Genomic DNA, 13,048 nt, shown 5'->3' on the forward strand with positions numbered 1-13,048 from the left:
ATCCTTGAAAAACCCTTTAAGCCACAATCCTTTTCTACCTAGGCGCATATAATTTCTCTAAACTTAGATTGGCCAAATTGTGCCACATTTTGGCACACTTTACACCAAACACTCTTACTTTAGTAAATGCGGACCACTTTGTTAGTTGTTATCTCTTAGTAAACTGCTGTAAAAGTGCATTACATGGCAAATGTGAAATCTATGGTCCTCAAACCTGAAATCTTTTCTAAACTTTGATCTTGGGTAATACAAGAGGACCCCTATTTCAACTTGCCCCAATCAGATATTCAAGAAGGGCTTCACAGTAAAGCAAGTGTTTAATAAAGTACTAGACTTATTTTATCATCCACTTTAGAAGATCTTCAATGCCTGCTCAAAGAGAATGTTTATTTGCCCCATGTCAGGTTTATTCAGCCATAAGTACTCAGGCCTCAGAATATAGTTGCAGGACTCACACTTACTTGAGACAATTTGGTCCAAAATTCCTGCACACCAGTAGGCTCCTCCTTGCAGTCCTCGTTCATCACACAAGAATCCTCTGGCCTCTCTTTGGCAGCTTGCACCCTACGCAGCTAAGGGTGCTGGCACGCAGTGCAGTTCTGACATGCATTCAGGATGCAGTTTTCAATTTAGCCAGTTTAGCAGCCTAGTTAAACCCTTGTGTTCTGCATTGTGGAAATAATTTAATTAATTTCAGCTAGCTACAATAAAAAACTGCATCCTAAATGCATGTCAAAACTGCACCGTGTGCCAGAAGCCTAATTGAATTACGACAATGAGCTGATTCCACAGCTTACCAGGTGGCTTCAGCCACACACACTACTGCCTGTTCCCCTTCTGCAAGCCCCAATATGATATGCAACAATGACACCTAATGTCTTGAGTGAACATTACATTATGCATTAAATTACATGTGAGCCGAGTGGGGCATCGCATAACACAGCATATTTTAATGTGAGCAGGAGGAATGCGCAAAACACAGTACTGACAGTCTTCACTGGTATATTTCCCTACAAATAATAGAAAGTGTCAAACATAGCATGGATGATGCCATGGGTATACACAGAAGCCCCTATAATTACACATTGAATGTATGGAGCGGACATGATCCAGAGAAATTTTGTAGCCATAAAGGATTATTCCGGATATTTGTTTTGCCTTCACCTGGATGAAACAGCTTTTTGAGAAGTGTGAACTTGATGGACATTTGTCATGCAACTATGAAAGTATGTAGCATGCGATTTCTTCAGGACTCCATACATTTCTAAATGAAATTGCTTAGGACTGGGGAGCTTGGGCTTTTATTTTTTAGTGCTGCCTTAACTTTGTGTCATGCCTGGCAGTCTTAATAACGTGACATTTTTAAAGGTTAGGTTGCTGTTATCTGCCATGCACAAATCTGTCAGAAACCTGATTATTGAGAAGGTTTGTGGTTATTTATTATGGTTCATGTTGGTGCACCAGACCTTCCAAGGTCTTGTTTCTTCATTACAGCTGTCGGTTTATGTCAGGGGAAAAGATGGAATATAAATGGCAAAGTGAATGATAATGGTTTGGTCATTATTACAGTGTATGCATATGGAGCTTGGAGACAGCTGCTTCCAGTGTACTTTATGTTTAAACATTTACTATGTTCAGTTCTTACCCCCGTTTTTCAAGATTTCCTCAGACTATGATCAAGATCTTTAACAGAGTTGCCCTGCTGACAGTATATTAAATTGTAATGCAGTGGCTGGCATTACCACCATGCAAATCATACAAATGCATGGGCCCCCAGAAAACAGGGGGCCCCTGCTGGCCACAAGAACAACTAAACCAGGGACAGACATACCACATGTACAACCAGCTCAGCTGCACAGAAAACCATGGGGGCCCTTCCCAGCTGTAAATCAGTAGCAAAAGTGCCCAGGCTGCTCAGGGGCGGAGCTTATTGGGCTGACTGGGGCAGAGTTTAGGAGTGCACCCAGGCAGAGCTTAGCCGTGCTACGAGAGCCCCAGAAATGCCAAATCCACCGATGAGTGTATGTGACACACTGTGTGTGCTGGGACATATTATATTACTTGCCATAATCTCTCCATAATAGTGTCACTGAGAATGCACCCAAAAGCTGCACTACGGCCTTTGTCAAGAGACTGTCCTGTTTCTAGGGGCAACCGCCCAAGATGCTGCTGTTAGTAAACTGTGAGTGGTGTGAAGAGGTTGTCCTGCTAATGTTGGCGACAACCTGTGGAGTTAGTATGCAAATTGCTCATTGTCTCAATCTGATTGAACACTGTTTTAAGGCTGAGTTCACATCACCATTTCATAATGAAAAAGAGCAGTAAATATAAATCCTTGAGTGTTTAGTCAGTTTTGCCTCAGTGTATTGATGTAATTTGTGCCAAATTTATTGCAGGTTGTTTGATAAATTTGACGCTTCTTTAAACCGGTTGTCCGGACTTTTACTATTGATCATCAATATCAGATCAAAGACCATAGACAGCAGTAATGAGCAGGAAGAGAGAAGGGAGACGGCACGTGCGCACTGCGAGCGCCATCTCCTCGTATAGCTGATTGGCAGGGATCCAGGGTGTCTGACCCCCACCGATCTGATATTGATGACCTATCCTTAAAGGTTGCAGTTTAGAAATCTTAGTCCAGTTAGTTGACGCCCCCTACTGGAGTGAGATTGCAAAAAGTCGCCTAGGTAACCCTTTTCAGACCCACTTTTCAAAAGTTGCGAAAACATCAAATAAACACAGGGGGTCATGTATCAAACTGGTGAAAAGTAGAACTAGTTTAGTTGCCCATAGCAACCAATCAGATTTCACCTTTCATTTTCTAAAGGAGCTGTGAAAAATAAAAGATGGAATCTGATTGGTTGCTATGGGCAACAAGGCCAGCTCTACTTTACACCAGTTTGATAAATCTCCCCCACAATGCCCAAATTTGTGACTGAAAATTGGTGTACAGAACTTTATAAATTTCATCCAAAGTCCAAATCAAGAGTCAAAATGCGTTGTACACTATTGTGACACAAAAGAAGGTGCAGTATATAGGGATTTGGAAACCTAAGGAATCTACATTCTAATGAATCTTAGGCCTCATGCACACCATAGAGCCATGTGCAGGAGGCTGTACGGTATCAAATACAATGCCATAGCACTCTGCTGGTAAAAAATACATGATCTCACAATAATACTATACTTACTATATAAATGAATGTAAAGTTCTTAGCAAATACGTTTTGATCAAAATAATGTGTGCCCATCCACCACAGCAAGGTGACAGGAGGCTGTTTGGTGCCATACAGTAGTATAGAGCTGCAGGGACTCTAAGTAGGGGGGCCAGAAGTTTGGTTTTAGGCCGGACAGCCCTGGCATCTTGTCCCCCGTCCGGCTGAAGGCCTGGATGGATGCTGGGTTGTCCTCCTTTTCTGTGGCTCCACAATCAGACATCAGAGCGTGCGCTTCAGCTACAAATTGACTGAGTGAGGTATTCTCTCACCCCAGTCAGTCACTAGAGCTGGAGGACATGTCACTCTGTGACTGACTGGGGGTGAAAGAAGCACTCAGGGCGTGCATACAGCTCACCTTAAGGTTGGAGTTGGGGCATGGCTTAGCGGAGTTGGGGCATGGCTTAGCGGAGTTGGGGCATGGCTTAGCGGTGTTGGGGCGTGGTCTCGGGTCTCCTTTTTGGGTTTAGGTCTAGGACAGAAATCTTGTAATATGTTATGCAATACAGCTCGCTGCAATTTGTACAGACTACAACAAAAAAACTATGTACAGTATACCACTTTCAGGAATACGGAGATAGGGTATAGCCCAGTTCACATATATGGGTGTCCGATTATGGGTCCATGCAAAAAAAGCTGCAATATGACTTCTCTGAAATATGAGTGCCTTTGTGGGGAATATGTTTATCTCCTTAGGGAATGTTAAATTTCAGCAGCTAAAAGTACTTTCCACTCATCTGAATGGGATTTTTACCCAGTTCCAGCACATATTTCTGTGTGGCGCATTTCATCAAACCCTTCAAAGATCAAATGAGAGCTCTACATGGATGAACTTTATTACTTTTTGGGGGTTTAAATTCAGGTGATTGAATCCTTCTTACATACATTTGTATCTATATGTATCTATATGTAATCATTATTTCTCATTTTCATGTAGGATTTGGGCATGGAGTCAACATCATTAGATGATGTGCTATACCGATATGCAAGTTTCCGAAACTTGGTAGATCCCATCACCCATGACCTGATAATCAGCTTGGCGAGATATGTGCACTGCCCTAAACCGGTATGTACTCAACGCTTTTCCAGTCTTTGTAACTTTATTACTTGGCAAAGAACCAGTATCAATACCTGCAAGCTGCATATTCTGTCCTAATTTACTTGTGTGACGTCCTGGGTTGTTTTAGGGAGAAGATGCCGGTAATTTCTTCAACAAGCCATCTTCAGCCCTGCCTTTTGTCCTTGGAATGAATACAGCCATCTGTGTAGCTTTTATCTTCTCATTTGACGCTTTTCTGAAAATAAGCACATAATGTCTTTATTATAATAATGCGTTATAAGGTTGCATTCACACAACTGTGTCCATTTTGTAGACTGCAAACAGCAGATCTGCAAAACACGGGCACTGGCTGTGTGCACCCCAAATCACGGTTCAGACCCATTGACTTCAATGGCTTTGCGATCCACAAAATGCAGCGAAAGATAAGACTTGGAAGGCTTCCGTGTGCTTCCAGATCTGTGCCTCCATGACGCAAAAGACAGGACATATCCTATCTTTGGCCGCATCTTGTGGATGCGAGATGCACACATCTGGTGCCGTGTTTTTGGATTTGCAGTTTGTGGTCCACTAATCGGATAAGGCCGTGACACGGTTGTGTATATGCAGCCTATTGGCGCCTTCACACGCAGCAGATTTTGCTTCAGAAAATTCCTGCGACTGGAAATCAGTTGCGTTCATCTGAATGGGGTTGTTTTTGTGGGAACCACATGGGTATCCCAATTTCAGTTGCAGACATGTTTCCAATAAAATTTGCCCCCTTAGGCTTACTATAATCGGCAAGACTTGTAATGTTTTGTGTGCAGCAGTGACAAAAAGTTACCCAGAAAGCTGACAATCAGCCTGCAGGGGAGAGTGCTCATGTCAAGGCTTTAAGGGGTCAGTGCAGGTATTGGTAAGCGGGGCTTTCCTGGTCTTTCGCCATATCCTGAACTGTTGGAATGGCGAGAGCGAGGGATTGGTAAGTGATGGTTCTTTTTTATTATTAACATTTTCTGGCCCATTTTTCTAATTCTCCCTGGAAAACCCCTTTAAGTTTTATGTGTATTTTATATCCCTCAACTGTCCACTGGCAGTCTCTTATAAACATACCCTATGAGAAACATGCCTCTATGCTCCCTGAGAAACATGTCTGTATGCCCCCAGAGAAATGTGTATATGCCCTCAGAAAAAAACATGTATGTTCCCCAAGAGAAACCTGTATATACCCCCAGAGAAATGTGTATATGCCCTCAGAAAAAAACATGTATCTTCCCCAAGAGAAACCTGTATATACCCCCAGAGAAATGTGTATATGCCCCCAGAAAAAAACATGTATGTTCCCCAAGAGAAACCTTTATATGCCCCCAGAGAAATGTGTTTATGACCCCAGAAAAACATGTGTATGTCCCCAGAAAAATTTGTATATGCCCCCAGAAAAACATGTGTGTGTCCCCAGAGAAACTTTTTAATATCTATTCAGCTGCTCATTGCCAGCCCTTCTGCTTGTTGCCTAGCGGGTTATGGGGGCATGGGTGGGATGATAATAGATAACGCCAGCCCTTCTCATTGCCTTGGGGATTATGGGGGCATGGGTGGGCTGCTACCAGATAAAGTAAGGCCATTTGTTAATTTTCCTAGGGGTTATGGGAGCATGGGTGGGCTGCTTCTATATACTGCCAGCTCATTTGCTTATAGCTTAGGGTGTTATGGGGGCATGGTTGGGCTGTTACTAGATAAGGTACGCCCTTTTGCTCATTGCCTAGGGGGTTATGGGGGAATGGGTGGGCTTCCTATAGATAATGCCAGGCCATCTGCTGGTTGCCTTAGGGGGTTATGGGGGCATGGATGGGCTGATACCAGATAAAGCAAGAACATCTGCTTGTTGCCTTAGGGTTTATGGGGCAATGCGTGGGAACTATTTTCAAGGCTGCCTTTCAGATCGCTTGTTGCTTAGGGATTACCTGAATAATTATGACACTACTTGTGCGCTCAACACTGCTCATGGCCTAGACCAGTGATGGTGAACCTTTTACAGACTGAGTGCCCAAATTCAACCCAAAACCAACTTATTTATTGCAAAGTGCCTACAGTCCATTATAGTTTATCTTCCATGTACTTTATCATTTAGCTATAATAGCCTGCCTACATTCAGTGCGCTGCCTGCGCTGTGCCCTGCGCTGATGAATGGTAGGAAAAGTCTAAGGCCTCTTTCACACGGGAGTCATGGTTTTGGCCTGGATAAGATGCGGGTGCATCACGGGAAAATGCGCAATTTTTCCGCGCAAGTGCAAAACATTGTAATGCGTTTTGCACTCGCGTGAGAAAAATCGGCATGTTTGGTACCCAGACCCGAACTTCTTCACAGAAGTTCGGGTTTTGGTTAGGTGTTGTGCAGATGGTATTATTTTCCCTTATAACATGGTTATAAGGGAAAATAATAGCATTCTTAATACAGAATGCATAGTACAATAGGGCTGGAGGGGTTAAAAAATATAAAAAATTATTTAACTCACCTTAATCCACTTGTTCGCGCAGCCCGGCTTCTCTTCTGTCTTCTTCTTTGAGGAATAGGACCTTTGATGACGTCACTGCGCTCATCACATGGTCCATCACATGATCTTTTACCATGGTGATGGATCATGTGACGGACCATGTGATGACCGCAGTGACGTCACCACAGGTCCTTTTCCTGTGCACAGCAAAGAAGAAGACAGAAGAGAAGCCAGGCTGCGCGATCAAGTGGATTAAGGTGAGTTACATTTTTTTATTTAATTTTTTTAACCCCTCCAGCGCTATTGTACTATGCATTCTGTATTAAGAATGCTATTATTTTCCTTTATAACCATGTTATAAGGGAAAATAATGATGATCGGTTCCCCAATCCAATCGTCTCCTAGCAACCGTGCGTGAAAATCGCACCGTATCCGCACTTGCTTGCGGATGCTTGCAATTTTCATGCAGCACCATTCACTTCTATAGGGCCTGCGTTGCGTGGAAAACGCACAAAGAGGAGCATGCTGCGATTTTCACGCAACGCACAAGTGATGCGTGAAAATCACCGCTCATGTGCACATCCCCATAGAAATGAATGGGTCCGAATTCAGTGCGGGTGCAATGCGTTCACCTCACGCATTGCACCCGCACGGAAATCTCGCCCATGTGAAAGGGGCCTAAGGGATATTGGTGCAGGTGCCCACAGAGAAGGTTCTGAGTGCCGCCTCTGGCACCCGTGCCATAGGTTTGCCACCACTAGCCTAGGCCTTACATGACTAATGGGGACAATGATGCTACTTCTGAGCCTGATCTGCTGTAGTCCTGTATCTTCTGCTGCTGTGGCTGCATGGGTCTTCTGATGCTGCTAACCTCGATCTTCTTATGCTGCTTCTCTGCCTGTCACGTCTCCTCTGGTAAAGATGGCGCTCCAGAAATACTTAATAGATAGCCTGTTCTGGCGAGATTTTCCAAATTTCGTGAGAACAGCTCCTCCTTGGCTCCTTGCTACTAATAAGCATATTAGGTGTCAAAACTGAGCAGGAATAGCAGCACAATGGAGGGGTAGATCTGCAAAAAATAGCGGGATGGAATCTCCTGAACCTGGACTACAGTATGAGGTATAGCTTTTACCCAAAACTGGTGAAGGGTCCCCTTAAAGTGGCTTTTTCCACTTTTTCCTCTGGGGACTGAACTTAGCACTTACTTGGCGCCCTAATTTTCATCTTTTCAGCTGCAGATCTGCCAATTCCCAGGCTTCAAGTTGGCCGCACCTCTTCTCAGGCTGCCCAATGTTTACTGTGCATTTGGTAGCCCAAGGCACTTTCTTGGCCAGTTCTGCTCACAATCAGAATGCAGGGTCGGACAAGCAGGAAATGTCTTGGGCTGCGGCAGTCTAAGAAGCGGTGCAGCCATCTTGGATTACATAGCAAAGGCGTGGGAATCAAAAGATCTGCAGCTGGAGAGATACAAAGGAGGTCACCATGTAAGTGTTCTGTTTGATCCCAGTTAATGTGATTTAAGTGAATAGGTTGAGTTGCAATAGCAGATACCATCCAGGATCAAAATTGGGGCTGGGATTTTTTGGGTAACCTCAGGCAACAGCTTTTAGCATATTTCCACACTGATGGTCATCGTCCATCAACTGTCCTTCACCCGTTGGCAGTGTATATGCCTTCCCTCTAAGCAGAGGTATCTTACAATTAAGGGTTCGGCTACATGGTGATCTTGGTTGTTGCTAGAGCTGTAGAACCCAAGTATTTCAGTGGATTGCACAGTAGCTGAAGTAGCATTTAAAGGGAACCTGTCATCAACTTTATGTTGTCCATACTAAAGGCAGCATAACGTAGAGACAGGTGAGTAGATTTCAGCGGTCTGTCATTTAAAAGTAAAAAGTAAGTGGTTGCCGAGAACCAACATCACAATAATTGCAGACTGGGCCTGGAAAGGAGTCATGGCCACCTGAGAAGAGTCCTGGTTATTCATGAATCCCTGCTCTCCTGCTGATGACTGACCGTCTTCTACCTAGTTTTCTCCCTTTCTCTCTAGGAGAGAACTGCCAATCACCAGCAGATGGTCGAGGAGAGCAGGAGATTAGGAATAACCAGGACTCTTCTCAGGTAGATCTGACTCTTCTCAAAGCCTGGGCTGAAGTGATTATGATGCTGGTTCTTGGCAACCACTTACTTTTAGTTCATGAATAAAGCCTCATGCACACATCCGTGAAACACGGGCCGCGTGATACCGGAGCGCACGGTATCAATGGTTGCTATGACGCCGTGCGCTTCCTGCTGCCGCCGCAGTACAGTTATACACTGGTATAGCTCATACCAGTGTATTACTGTACTGCGGCGGCAGCAGCAGGAAGCGCGCAGCTTCATAGCAACTAATGACGCCGTGCGCCCCTACACATTTAGAAAAAATACAGACCGGTATCACACGGTCCGTATTTCACGGACGTGTGCATGAGGCTTAACACACCGCTGAGATCAGCATTTCTGTCACTACCTTATGCTGCCCTCAGTGAGTGCTGTAGGCTGTAGCTAGTTGCCTTCCAGCCAGAGATAGGTGTGATCTCAAGCTTGCTAGAAAGAAAGCGGTGGGAGAAGAGAAGATTAAAACATTGTGAATTTGAATGGAAATTCTGTGCGCAGAAACTACGCTGACATTCTGTCGTTAAAAAAAATTCTGTCATTCAAAGAGTTTGTCAAATAATAAATATATTGTGCATACCTCAAAATGAGAAAGTATGTGCGATACCTCGAGCTGTGTACATTCAGTACTGAGCCGTAGCAGATGTTTCACACCCTTGTCATTTTGCTCACATATTTTTGTTGTAAATGTACAGTTTAGATGATGTTTAAAATATAATTCCAAATTGTGTTATACTTTTATGTAGAAATGAGCAACCTATGGTTCACCGGCTGTTTTTGAATGTCAAATACCAGTGCACTCTTCTGTGGATACACCGTAGGGTAGGTTCACATCTCCACTAAAGGTAATCTGGTAGTCTGTTCGGGCAGAGGAGCAGACGACTGGAGCTAGTGGATCCAGCATTGCTACAAACCGCTGCACACCGCCAGATCCACATTGACTGTAATGGGATCCAATTCGGATCCAGCAGTTTTTCGGCATGAATTTGTTCAGCAGAAAGCTGCCATTTATGTGGAAAAGCCGCTGAATCCCCGTCAGATCCCATCATAGTCAATAGGGATCTAGGGGTGCCCAGCAGTACCAGATATGGTAAGTCCAATAGTCTGTCCCTCTGCCGAAACAGACCACCAGATTACCTTTAGTGGAGTATGCCTTTTAGGATAAATACACACAGTAGGGAGTTCTGAAATGTTTCTATAACTTATATCTTTCAGTATAAAAACATTATGGTCATATCATTGGCATGTTGTAGGCCAATCTTTTTGGTTTCAATGCCTTGTAGACACTTTGAAGACTATATTTAGCATTTATCTAATAAACTATTTCTATTGTCCCTTTTCTAACAGTAGAATGTGACATCATATGGCTAGGATGTGCCATCACTTGCTGATTGATGGGGGTCTGACTGCAGGGACCTCATGAATCATGAGAAAGAAGGCAGAGGCTGAGACCCCTTCAGCATCTCCTCTGCACAGCATCTGGATAGCCATGACACTGTGTAAGAAAAGGTTCAGAAGGAGCCGTCGTGTTCTAAAGAGCATCGCAGCCCTTTAAAGGGAACCTGTCACTGGGATTTTGTGTATAGAGCGGAGGACATGGGTTGCTAGATGGCCGCTAGCACATCCGCAATATCCAGTCCCCATAGCTCTGTGTGCTTTTATTGTGTAAAAAAACCCGATTTGATACATATGTACGTGACTCATCTCAGGGACAGGACTCATCTAAGGGACAGGACTCATCTCAGGGACAGGACTCATGTCAGGGACAGGACTCATGTCAGGGACAGGACTCATCTCAGGGACAGGACTCATCTCAGGGACAGGACTCATCTCAGGTTAATTTACATATGTATCAAATTTCTTTTTTTTACACAATAAAAGCACACAGAGCTATGGGGACTGGGATGTGCTAGCTTCTATTGATAGGTGGAGATCCCATGGTTGGATCCAGGGGCATATGCAAGTGGGCGGTTACATGGTTAAAACCAGCCCTACTTTAGTGATAGGCTGCAGCGACCATGTGTTAATGTAATGTTAGTGCTGCAGCCCTGTAAACAAAGACCCTCAGGGAGGACCAGAATCGATACTGGAATTAATCTCACTATCCTAGACCACCACGGATATAAAGATATCAACCACTTCAATGTAGTAGACCACCACAGATTTTGACAATAAGCCCTTCAATGCCCTACTTACTTAATTCCTACTGAAATTAACCCTCCCACCTCTCATCCTAGACCACCAGGTATACTGGCATAAAATGTTTCACTTTCCTAGACTGCCAGGTATGCTGACCTAGACTATCTGGGATTTCGATAGTGATCTCTTCTCTACCCTAACCCAAGAGCGATAAAAACATGTAGCCCGTTCTATCTGGATGCTGGATAGCTGATTATAAGGGCGATGTATGAGAACATTGATTAAATACGGTTCTGTAGTGCCTGGCCCCCAGGTCCCTAACAGCCCTGCTCATACGCTACAAAGGCTTAGAAGGAACAATGCCTGCAAGCCGAGCATTGCTGACCATCATGGTGGCCGTAAAGGCAGGGGCAAGTTCTCCAATTTTCGGCCCACCACTGATCAGATCCTAAGAACAGTTCATCAGTATCAAGAACCCAGACAAACCCTTTAAATCACGGCAGCATTCCCATAACAACAGGCTGAACTCTGTGAAATACCAAAATTCAAGAGTGCATGTAGATGATCTCTGTAAATATCAGCAGCCACCACTCACAAGCTCCAGCCACAGACTTTTATTTGATTTGTGCTACAATGGATGATTTACAAGGCAGCCGGACAAATATATGGACTTAGCCTACAGCTGAAAACTATTGACTTTATGAATGCAGATGATCCACATTTTTAGACTTCTAGCTGTTATGAAACAGGGTAGATAAAGCAAGAAAACAATTGATTAGCAAAATTCTGTTCTTTGTAATGTGTAAAAGCCTTAGGCCCCTTTCAAATTCCACGTGGGTGCAATGCGTGAGGTGAACGCATTGCACCTGCACTGAATCCGGACCCATTCACTTCAATGGGGCTGTGCAGATGAGCAGTGATTTTCACGCATCACTTGTGCGTTGTGTGAAAATCGCAGCATGTTCTATATTTTGTGTTTTTCACGCAACGCAGGCCCCATAGAAATGAATGGGGATGCTTGAAAATCGCATAGCATCGGCAAGCAAGCGCGGATGCAATGCGATTTTCATGCATGGTTGCTAGGAGATGATGTTAGTAAATTGATTGAAGTCAATTTACTGTATTATTTTCCCTTATAACATGGTTATAAAGGAGAATAATAGCATTCTTAATAGAGAATGCTTATTGTGGCTTGAGGGGTTAAAAAACAAAAAAATTAACTCACCTCACCCTCTTGTTCGCGCAGCTGGCATCGTCTTCTTTCTTCTTCCAGGACCTGAAAAAGGACCTTTGATGATGTAATCGCGCTCACCACATGGTGCGCGCGGTGATGTCAGCGCAGGTCCTGCTGAATGGAGATACAGTAGAAGGATCTTCTATCTTCATTCAGCAGGACCTGCGCTGACGTCACCGATTACGTTATCAAAGGTCCTTTTACAGGTACTGAAAGAAGAAGCAAGAAGACAATGCCAGCTGCGCGATCAATTGGATGAGGTGAGTACATTTTTTAACTCCTCAATCCACATTTTACTAAGCATTCTGTATTCAGAATGCTATTATTTTCCCTTATAACCATGCTATAAGGGAAAATAATAAAATTAATAGAACACCTAACCGAAACCCGAACTTCAGTGAAGAAGTCTGGTTTCGGGTCTGGGTACCACATTCAGTTTTTTTTCACACGCGTGCAAAGCGCATTGCACTCGCGCAGAAAAAACTGAACATCGGAACGCAATTGCAGTCAAAACTGACTGCAGTTGCGTGCCTACTCGCGCAGTTTTCCCGCAATGCACACGCGACGCATCTGTAGCAAATACGGAATGCCCGTGTGAAAGAGGCCTTACTCAGAACTTTGCAACCCCTCAAAAGGGCGTCGTTATTGGTGGCAGGGAGGTTACTCATAGATTGACTTCTGTCACCTTCTCCATCGCTGATCTAGCTGGTATGAATCATTTATCTATTGCACTGGGAGCTACGACAAACCAGGCCAGAATAAAACTGCAATAATAATG

The 13,048-nt window shown here is 44.0% G+C and overlaps 1 protein-coding gene across 1 annotated transcript in view; it reads left to right on the forward strand.

Moving 5' to 3' along the window:
• Positions 1–13,048, forward strand: part of LOC122930339 (leucine-rich repeat-containing protein 75A-like) — a 355,789-nt gene that overhangs the window by 70,127 nt on the left and 272,614 nt on the right. The window contains 1 exon segment of the mRNA XM_044283631.1: positions 4,153–4,281. Within this exon segment, the coding sequence (XP_044139566.1) occupies positions 4,153–4,281 (129 nt within the window).

This window comes from Bufo gargarizans, chromosome 3 (assembly GCF_014858855.1).
Source record: "Bufo gargarizans isolate SCDJY-AF-19 chromosome 3, ASM1485885v1, whole genome shotgun sequence".
Taxonomy (NCBI): Eukaryota; Metazoa; Chordata; class Amphibia; order Anura; family Bufonidae; genus Bufo; species Bufo gargarizans.